Below are 11,614 nucleotides of genomic sequence, written 5' to 3'. Positions count from 1 at the left end.
GATCTGGTAGAGTACTCCTGGACAACCAACATCTACCTCCACCTAGGGAGAGTGAGGAACCAAAAAAAAAAAAAAACAGCATGATTGATGTGATCACATGTTTCTACTATTTGAATGCGATATGCCTTTCAAGCTGCCCACTGGGTTTTTCCTATATAGACAACATTTTACTATGAGTTTAGTAAGGAGCCGATTACTTGTTCCACCATGTTTATAAAAATATTCCCAGCTCATGCTTGAGAGTGTGAATATGACAGACAGGAGACAATCATGTTTTTCAAAGGCACAAAGGTGTTAGATCCTAGAAGCAAGCTCTAGTTAAAAAAGGGAACAAAAAAAAAACAACATGATTGATGTGATCACACCTTAGGCTTTATCCTATCCTTCAAAGCAAGGAACACATTCTATAAAAATCAAAGAGGGATACTAGGTACTTACACAATTGAACACCGAAGGAGCTCCAGGTCCTGCAGCCAGACATTGAATTTCACATTTATATCAACCAACCCAAATAAAAACCAAAGAAAAAATCTAGGAGACTAATTATTACTACATTGCATGGGCAGCAGAGACATTAGTATAGTGTAATCTATCGTTGAACCGGTAAAGAGTCAATAAATCACAAGATAAAGGCATTTATGGATAAATTTCTTTTCAGAACCAAATAATAATTACTAACAGATTGCATGCAAGGATAGGTGTGCTAGCTTTTCTGTAAACCACTTAAGTATTGAAGACACCTCCTGATGATCAATATAATGTATAATCAATGTATTTTTGTTATGTGTGCAAGTACCCCCTACAGTTGAATGTTACATAAATAAGCTATATCCAGAGTGATCATTATAAAGTTACAAATGACACCACATCATGGCCATTATCAACAAAACAAACAATGAGGCAAAAAAGGTTCTTAGCACTTACCAATCTCAAGATCATGCCAAGGATGTGCAGCAACAGATCTACGTGATAGAGATGAAAGAATCCTTTCATTCAGAGGTGGATGAGGAAAGCGTGATTCTCCTCCGTTTCTTGGACCTTCAACACTAGGTGGAACAGGTATCTTTGCTGGACCATCAACACTAGGTGGAGTCATGTTTGAATACAGTGAAACAAGTGTCTTCGCTTCAACTAAATGTGTAACAGGCCTACCAGTTGATCCTTGGCAGATTACAGTTGACTGGACCTGCAATTGGGTGAATTACATAAACGATCAAAACCAAAAACTTATGTTTGTATATGAGATAAAAATCCAAGAATATTTCAAGGACATATAGGCAAGCAACCAAATAATAACCGGACAAAGCATAAGAAATTGATAAATGAAAATAGAGCAGGCTAACTGGAAACATTGTAAGACATTGATCTGTAAAAGCAGAGCCAAATAAAAAGTAGGTACATGAGCCAGAGGTTTACTTTTTCATTTCAATCCAGAATAATAAAAACCATTTGCAAAACTGCTATGAGAAAAAGTTGGCATCATATAACTTGTGAAGCCTTTTTTAGCAGTACCACAGGTGCAAACGTATAATGCAAAACATTGTATAAATTTTTACCCTTGCCAACTGCGAAGTCTGATTTTTGCAGCATTTGCAAGACCAGAAAATCAGGCCTTCAAGGGTAATTTAAGGATTTTGATGTGAAAAATTGGGCAAATTAAGCACACAAAAACTTTCATGTGCACTTAGTTCTGAACAACCAGGTTTTCACAAAAAAAGGAGCAACAAACAGTTCAGAACAAACAGGTGCATTTGGAAACTTATTTTACACATAATCCCAAGAGAAAAACCAACGTAGGCATTACTTTAAAGGCCTGCATTGCATATGCATGGAATGAAATCAATGGAAATTAAACACATGATCCATGGTAAATAAAAACCTGACAACTTATTTTAGATAATGTCAGGAGCAGGAAAAACTGATATTAACTCCAGAAAATTCTTTTAAGAAGATAATCAAATTGTAGCAGTACTTCCTTGCAAGATGGGAGGTGCTGCATATTTGGAAAAAGTGAATATATGGTCTGTATCAGTGTCATACCCTGCTGCCTAGTAAGTCCAGAGAGTTTTGAGATATTCAATGTTCTACTATCTAAAGCTAACGAGCTTAAATGGCCAGGACAAGGCTTAGAACACATCCTCTGGTCACAAGGTTTGGAAATGCTGGTAGCCTTACATTTATAGCAAGACATCGATCATCCTCCCTTATGAATCTTGATAAAACAATAGCACAGGCATTTGTATGAAGAGACTCGAGCATTAGAAAAAGACTGACAGGAAATAGATGAGTGCATGTGTTGTGCACGCTCCATCTCATAAACAGAACGAATGTGTAACAATTGTATATACCTATTACCCAGTTGGATGTGAAAAATGGTGTATATATAGAGCGTATACATGAATTAGAATTGTAGCAGAATAAAAAATGCATGGAAATGCTGGCAACCTTAGATTTCTAGCAAAATCAACAATACAAATATATACAATTTCATGAATTAGACTTGTAGCACCTCAAAAATGTTTGGAAATGTTGGCAGTCTAGGATTAATAGAAAAAAACATTGACCATCATCACTTGCGAGCCTCAATAAAGCAATGGCAAGGGCATTTGTATGAAGAGACTCTGACATTCGCTAAAGACTAACTGAAAATAGATGCGTGTGTTTTGTATGCTCCAACTCCTGAACAAAAGGGATGACCAACAACCCTGTTCCATGTTGGATGTAAACAATGGTGGATGTATAGCATGTATACAGGAATTGTAGCGAAACATTAAAATAGGATATAAAGACACCCTAGGCATACATCCACTCAGCGCAAGATAAAATGGACGGAAGTATACACATTGAGTATATGCTGAATCGCGATAAAAGACGTGTGCACCTTGTTTCCACAAACTTTTCACACAACTTCATCGAATCAGACAACAACATTAAATGATGTGCATACATCCATTCCTCTGCGCCACATAAAATGGATGGACATATACACACTGTTTATACACCAAATCCCAATATAAAGAATGTCTGCACCTTGTTTCTCTGAACTCCTTACACAAACCCATCGAATCAGACAAAAAAATTGCGATATTCTCAAACAGACAAAATCTTAGACTAAATATGTACTCAAATTCCCAATACAAAGACCTCATAAGATTTACAATACAACCTATCCCGCAAGAGTAAACTGACTTCATTACAATGGGAAAAAAACATTAAAGAGCCCTCTCGACAGAAAGCTCTGAAACAACGACAAAAAATATAACTTGCAAAGATCATTACAGAATCCTAAGATAGCATTCCTTCCATGTAAGATCCACCCATTCGAAACAAAATAGATCAAACTTCAAAACTTTAACAGCCTAGGGTTTCCAACACAGGCCATCCGCGCAATGTTAAGATAAATCTCGGCTAAAAAACCGATCCCGGACAAATATCTTAACACAGGATCCCGCAGCAAGCGCCCCCGCAACAGTCATGAGATTTAAATTCCTCAGCCGAAGAAAAAGCAACTGGCATTAAATGAAGAAGAATAGCAAAATGAAAATAGGGCATGCACTTACCTGGTGTATCAGCCACTAAAGCCCCAAATTCTCGAAGCTTGGAACCAGGTATAGAGCCTCTGAGAGCAGTGATGTTGTGCTGTGCTTGGCCACTTCCCACGCCTGTACGTTTATAGGAGGGAAGGCGTCTGATTTAAGCAATGGGAATGAATGGAGGGCGCGGATAAAGGGATCGGCAAGGGTATCATTCTGTGATTCTCGACGTCCATCCAGTTCAATTTGCGTGTGTGAGTGGGGATGGAGGGTAGGGTGTGGGGTTAAAAATATCTTGCCATGCCACGGAGCACACAGCAGAACTCGGAAGTGAAAAGAAGGCAACTCAACAGATATTTGGAAAAAGCAGTCACACTTCAAATCAACGGTTGAAAGTGTCTCACCTGATCGAATGGAGGAAGGTAAAAGTGTTGACAATTGTTGATGCATAGGAAAGGCCTATCGGCCTAATTATAGGTCACCTATAAAATAATATAAAATAATTTAATTGGCATTACACTAATTTCGAGCAGTGATTCAGGCCATATATGTTTTTTGCAAATAATGTTGCCACTTTTGTCTGAAGTCAACATCGTCGGGAATATGAAAAGATATTTTCTTAAAAATTGTAATAGATTTGGGTCGTGGTAACTCTGATATCTGGTAGTTGCAGCGATATCTCCGGTCTTCACAAACTTTCTGCTTTGTGTATACTTGCAAGAAGTGGTTAAGCAAGTCCAATAATTTGGAAGTCACGGGGTACGAGCCAAATTATCGCTGGTGGTCCAGGATTGTCTTTAACGTTCCAAAATTCACAGAAGACGAATCGAGGATTGTTACTTCTCCAATATTTTGGCAGACTTGACGTACGAGCGAAATTGTAGGGGAAATGCTATTTCCAACCCTATAGCAAAGTTAATGTGGCCTGACATGGCCGCTCGATAGCCCGATATAACACGCCGTTTTTTTCCCCTAGTCATCATCGTGTGCGTGTTATATCTGGGTATCAAGCGGCCATGTCAGGCCACATTAAATTTGCTATAGGGTTGGATATAGGAGTCACCAAATTGTAGCTGGTGGTCCAGGATTTTCTGTATTGCTAAAAACTTCACAGTGGTCCAATTCAGGACTGATTGTTGTAACGATTTCTTTACAATTCTTGTTTGCTTGTTGTCTATTCCCTGTGTTGTGGATTAATGCAAGTATCCTGATTTACAGGACCAAAATAAAATTGGAACTAGTGATTGATATACAACCAGAACAAATGGTTGATATAGATTAATAGGTATATATTTAATAATTATTAAATGTATGTTTTATGGGTTTTGGATAAAGGGTAATGTGGTGGTCTATTAAAGAACTTTTTGATGTAAAATTACTAATTCAATTTTTCTCTAATCAAAATTATATATTTAAACATGATAAATATATAATCCTACCAAACAAAACAGTTATAAAATATATAATAAATTATACTTTTAACTTAATATTATAAATCTTAATATTAAAATTCAATATATTATAAAATTTTATATATTAAATCCGAATATATTAAAAACCCAATTCTTATATATTAAATAAACACGCACTCAGTCAATAATAATCCATATATGTATATTAAACAAACAAACACGTAGCGAATAAGAACCAATTGGAGACCAAAATTACAAATTTTCAAAAGTTTCTCTAGTATAAACTTATTTGAATGGCAACAATTTTCGCATGAAATAATAATTTATATTAAATTTTATTTAAAAAAAAAATATCCAATAAAGGTATGCATAGCATTTTATATACATTTCCTCTTTTGACTTAGGTTCATTTAATTTAATTTTAAAAATAAAAATAAAAATAAATATTATATTTATTAATAATAAAATAATATTTATATTAATCAATTAAAAAATAATAATAATATTTTTTTAATATAAATTAAAATTTTTTTTAATAAAATTATACATTATTTTTTTAATAATTATTCTTATTAAAATGTATATTTTAGAATAGATTTTTTAAAATTTTAATTTAATTAATAATAATTATTTGATAAGTGACTAAGATGTAATATTTAAGGAATATTTTAAGCAATGTTTAGATATAAAGTTTTGATATATATCTTAAAATATAAAGTATCTTAAAATATAAAGTTTTGATATATATCTTAAAATATAAAGTATCTTAAAATATAAAGTTTTGATATAAAGTTTTGATATATATCTTAAAATATAAAGTTTTGATATATATCTTTAAAATTTTAATTTAATTAATAATAATTATTTGATAAGTGACTAAGATGTAATATTTAAGGAATATTTTAAGCAATGTTTAGATATAAAGTTTTGATATATATCTTAAAATATAAAGTATCTTAAAATATAAAGTTTTGATATATATCTTAAAATATAAAGTATCTTAAAATATAAAGTTTTGATATAAAGTTTTGATATATATCTTAAAATATAAAGTTTTGATATATATCTTAATTAAGAAAAATATAAAGTATCAAATTCTATTTGTTTATTATTTTTTTCCTATATTTTTCTTGTCATATATGTTTAATTTATATATTAATTATTTTTAAATAAATAATAATAATTTAAAATAAAGTTTTAGTTTTTTTTTTCTTTTTTCTTTTTTATCAAATTTTGATCTTAGTTTTCTATGGGTGAATGCCTTGCAATATTTACTAGCCAATTAATTTATATAACTCCTTCAATTTCATTTTAACATTATCCATCACCAAAGTGATATTTTGAAAATAAACAAATATTTTTGTTGAACTAAGACATTCTCCTATAATTTAAAAATAATAAAATAATACTTTTTATTAACAAATTACAAGAAAACTTTCAATATTGACGAAAATTAAAATGTATAATTTTTCCACTACTCAATATGGAGTTGACACTTATTGTCTAAAAGTAATATTGATTTTAAATTGTAGTATGAATGTTCAATTGGGATGTGATATATATATATATATATATAATTTAAAAAATATCTTAATGGAGCTTATATGTGACCTTAAAAAATTACTAATAACTAAAACAATTTCAATGTGGGTTAAAGAAATATATTTCTTATTCTATTGACATGTGCTTCCTAATTAAATGCAAGAGAGGGATTTGCAAATTTTTATATGAATAATATGAAGTTGACATGTCACATTATATATATATATATATAGAGGGAGTTTCTTGATTTCTAGGTGCCATGAAACGTAATTTTTATGTACCGTGAGATTCAAGGTTCATATCCCTCGACTTTCCTGTGTTTGCGAAAGGGGCATACATAGGCAACTACGGGTTATGCAAAACTGGCATGCATAGGCACTTAGGGGTTATAAAGGTAGTGGGAAAAATCGATGCCATGTCACAAAAGTATGAAACTGACCTATGTTTGTGAAAAGGGCATACATAGGCAACTAGGGGTTATGCAGAAGTGGCATGCATGGACACCTAGGGGGAAAAAGGGACATACATAGACAACTAGGGGTTATGTAGAAGTGGCATGCATAGACACCTAGAGGTTATAGAAGTAGTGGTCAAAATCGATGCCATGTCACACAAGTATGAAAGTGGCATATTTATTGATTCTTCTAGCGATATATATATATATATATATATATATAGAGATAGATAGAGAGAGAGAGAGAGTTCTATTAATAACAAAAAGAAAATAATTTAATGTGGATAATGTGGATTATAAATAAATATGTATAAATTATTCAAAGAAAATGAAAATAGAATTATTCTTATGGTTAAAACATTTATTAGTGTCTGACTCAAAATGTAGGAGATGTGTAAATCCTTCTATACCCAATATGGATTTGATACGTTTTTTTGTGCATGTATGTGACTAGCATCTATTCATGTAAACTACATACAAAGAAGTGCTAAGAGGGATCAAGAGGTGTAAACATTTCTTCATATTTAACACTCTAAAAGAAATTTGAATTTCAAAAAATTTGATTCCTCTTAATACTTATCAATATAATGTTAACATAAATCTATGTTGATTAAACATTAATTCTACTCTTAAAAATAATACTACGTATTAATTTTAATGAATCATTTTATATTAATAATAAATCCAATTTTATAATTATTTTATTAAATACACTATAAAATCAATTGAAATTTTTCCATATTATTAAATAAATAATTGTTATCTTAGTCACTGTGATTCAAATCCCCATAAATCATAAATCAAGGAAAAAAAATTATTATATTTAAATATTTATCAACTAATTATTATATTAATCGAACACATCTCTCTCGTGTAATTGTCCATTATCATCCCTGCATGTCATTGATCAATTGGGTATTATTTACTACTTAAACTAAAAATTTAATATCATGGGATAAGGTCAATATTATGAAAAAAAATAAATTATCTTTTGTTATTTAAATTTTATTTATTTGAAATATGATGGGTAACTTTCTTATTATATAATCATGATTGCGTACGGTAAAACATAAACTACAAATACATGAAATAATAAATGAGAGGTTAAAGTGACAGCAGTAATGTGACTGTTCCGTGCAAGAACGGGCCATCCAAATTCTTTATTTAAATGTTTTGTTTAAAACCTATATTGATATATAATATTATTTTTAGGCCGATAAGCCTTTCCTATGCATCAACTTTTCATCAACACTTTTACCCTGATCCGTTCGATCAGGTAAGACACTTTCAACCATTGATTCAAGAGTCCCTCCTCTTACCATATTTAACAACCAGATTATATGCAGGTTTTTTAACTTTTTCAAATCCGCTTGAAACCGTTAGGCTTTTAGCTTTTCGTAATTTTTATTTTTAGAAAGAGTCACCTGCTAACGATCTCATTAGTATATTTTTTATTCTCCTTATTAGTATATTTTTTATTTTTAAAAAGGATCACTTGCATGTTCTCTATTCTATGGCCGCTTGAAACCGTTAGGCTTTTAGCTTTTTGTAATTTTTATTTTTAGAAAGAGTCCCCTGCTAATGATCTCATTAGTATATTTTTTATTCTCCTTATTAGTATATTTTTTATTTTTAGAAAGGATCACTTGCATGTTCTCTATTCTATGGCCGCTTTTCTCTGTTATCAATCTTTTTCGCAACGTTTCTCTTAGTGGCCACATCCGCATGTGTACAACTGCCCATTTGCCTATAATGATCGCATTGTGGGTTACGCCATGCACTTTCCTTTCCTATCTGGACCCAATGGAGATAGGAAAGTCCATGAAGAGCAGGAAAGATGGAATTTTCAGCATGAAGAGCAGGAAAGTTGAAGAGAAACTCCTCGGGGCCTTGCAAGACTTCACCAGTCGAGAAAACTGGGAAGAATTTTTCAACTCCGCTCAGACGAGGCCTTCGAATGGTATGGCAACTGGAGGAATCTTGAGAAGCCCCTAGCTGAACACTGCGGCCTCGTTCCCTCGGAAGAAAAACCAGTGGATATCTTGGTTCCGGGCTGTGGGAACTCAGAGCTATTGGAGAAGCTATATGATGCACTCCTCGGGACCTTGCAAGACTTCACCAGTCGAGAAAACTAGGATGAATTTTTCAAACTCCGCTCAGACGAGCCCTTCGAATGGTATGGCGATTGGAGGAATCTTGTGAAGCCCATTGCTGAACACTGCGGCCTCGTTCCCTCAGAAGAAAAATTGGTGGATATCCTGGTTCAATGCTGTGGGAATTCAGAGCTATCAGAGAAGCTATATGATGCAGGGTTTAAGCGCATAACAAATATTGCCTTCTCTAAAGTGGTCATCGGGAATATGCTTCAAAAGCACCTTCATGCCCGTCCCAACATGCTCTGGAGAGTTATGGATATGACTAACATTCAGGTTTTTAACTTATCCTTTTTAAATTCTTTATTTTGTAGCTATGATCTTTTTATGACTTCTAGTGGTTTTGTATGGCATTGGTGTGAATCGAACTCGAGGTAAGGTTTATGGTATATTAATTTGTTTACATCCATTACCGCTGTAAGAGTTTTGGTCTGAGTATTATGTTATTGTGCAGCCATGGGGCCCTATACAAATTTAAATTGAACTCTATTATGCTTGGCAATGATGTCAGCCCTTTCGTATTGTCTAATTTTGGAAGAGTAGGATTATTAAGTTACTTTAGCACCACTAAATAACTTTTTCCCATTAAATGTGATGGGGAAGATAATCACCAAAATCACAGTATTTAGAACTGTGTTTACAAAAGTCGAAATAAATTACTATCTCACTAGCCAAACAGAGATATGCCAAAATAACCTTACCCCCAGTACTTTCCCTTTGAAATAACAAGAATGGAAATGCTCTGGACAACTCAATATAAATATATATTTTTTGTTGAGTTATACATATATATTCCCAAGTAATTTTCATTAGTTGGGATTTAATTTGGGAAATTTATTGATTTGATTTATTTGAATGATTGATTGGACTTTATCCATTTTTTTTAACTTAAGGTAATTTTACTCTAAAAAGAGATGTAAATTCTTATAATTATTACATTCCATGATTTTGGCGGTTCGAGGGTTTAAGCCACGCCCGTATCATCATATTCGTTGGTTTAGATCTGTTTATTTTGATTGTTGTGGTTAATTTATCGGTAATCAATTTCAAAAGAGTGTGAGCTTATAAGAGCATTTTAGTAGCCCATATTTTAAGCATTGCCGAGTTTACAGGCAGTTGTTACACATTACAGGGATGATTGATTTCTAAGCGTGAGGCTGTCAAAAGCCAACTACAAATGGATAAAGCTCGAAGATTTTTTAAGTTAAGGGAAGCTTTCTATTATTACCCAGTATTGTTTCCGTTTACGGGCTGGGTTGTATGCATGCCCGCTATTATTATTAGAGCATTGCAGTCCCGTTCATTGTCAGTGGATTTGAAGAAGCTGCAACCTGCAAGAGGGGGGCGTCGAGGCTTCAAAACTTCTCGGTATTCGATCAGAGATCGACTACAACCACTGGAGCTGTTGGGTTTTCGCATATTTCATGTTGTATACATGAGTTCTATTTGCTAGAGGACATTGATGTGAAAGCAGAGGGTGAATGCTTCTTCTAATCCTATTTCCTATAGGAAAGCTCAAGTCTGTAAAGAGGTAAAGGGACATAAGTAAAGGGTAAGGCTTTTCATGGCAATAAGAAGTCTTCGTTTGGATTCCGTTCCATTTCAGGGCATTGTTCACATTATTGAGTGTTATATTAATTTAATTCGTAAAAATTCCTTGAAATGCATTCGCTTTGAGAAGCCCAGAGGTTGTCAGTGTGTTTCATGCTAAAAACAGAAGTAAATTAATTGCCATCCCTGCTTATTTCAGTACTTCGAGTTGCGCAGGGGGCATACCTGTCTTCAGCTAGGAATATCTCGCTTTCACCATCTTTCTTCCGGAAAACAGTAATGTTGGTGCTGTTGGGGTTTCACATATATGATTTTATATGCATGAGCTCTATCAGATATAGGACGTAAACATGAAAGCCAAGGGTGAATAATTTTTTGCCACTCATATCTCATGCGGAGAAACTCTAAACAAGTAAAGGGTAAGGCTTTTTAGGGCAATACGACTGAGTCTTCTTTTGCATTCCATTCTATTTCATGGCATTGTCCAGTTTATTCAGTCTTGCCATAATTTAGTTTGTGAAAACTTCTTGAAACGCCCTACATTTCGGAAACCCAGAGGTTGTCAACATGTTTACTCCATCTGACTCTTCAACATTCTCTAATTTTATGCTGATAAAAGATTTAAATTTATTGTCGTCCCTGCTTATTTCAGTATTTTGAGCTGTGAATATCTCGTTTCACTATCTTCCTTCTGGCAAAAGAAAGACGATAATGCTGGTGCTGCTGGGTTCACATGTTTGATGTTAAATGAAAGAGCTCTGTTTGCTACAGGACGATGATGTGAAAGCAGAGGGTGAAGAATTTGCTCCTACTCGTATTTCTTGCGGTGAAGCTCAAGTCTGTAAAGAAGTAAAGGGTAAGGCTTTACACGGCAATACGGCCGAGTCTTCATTTGCATTCCATTCCATTTCATGGCATTGTTCAGATTATTCAGTCTCACCTTATTTAATTCTTAAAATTTGTTGAAAT

The 11,614-nt window shown here is 33.3% G+C and overlaps 1 protein-coding gene across 1 annotated transcript; it reads right to left on the bottom strand.

The window, feature by feature from the left end:
* Nucleotides 1-378: 378 nt before the first annotated feature.
* On the bottom strand, nt 379-3,756 carry LOC149192987 (soluble inorganic pyrophosphatase-like). Its single transcript, XM_089406510.1, has 3 exons — nt 3,561-3,756; nt 925-1,186; nt 379-467 (listed from the first exon to the last, which is right to left on the bottom strand). Exons 2-3 carry the CDS (start codon nt 1,094-1,096, stop codon nt 427-429), a joined length of 213 nt encoding a protein of 70 aa, XP_089262636.1. The 5' UTR covers nt 1,097-1,186; nt 3,561-3,756; the 3' UTR covers nt 379-426.
* Nucleotides 3,757-11,614: the final 7,858 nt, after the last annotated feature.

Source organism: Pinus tabuliformis, chromosome 2_2 (genome assembly GCF_031772625.1).
Source record: "Pinus tabuliformis cultivar Carrire ecotype Pingquan chromosome 2_2, CPIR1, whole genome shotgun sequence".
In the NCBI taxonomy this organism is placed as follows: Eukaryota; Viridiplantae; Streptophyta; class Pinopsida; order Pinales; family Pinaceae; genus Pinus; species Pinus tabuliformis.
The sequence above is the reverse complement of the archived record's forward strand: the minus strand, read 5'-3'. Positions and strand labels throughout refer to the sequence as shown.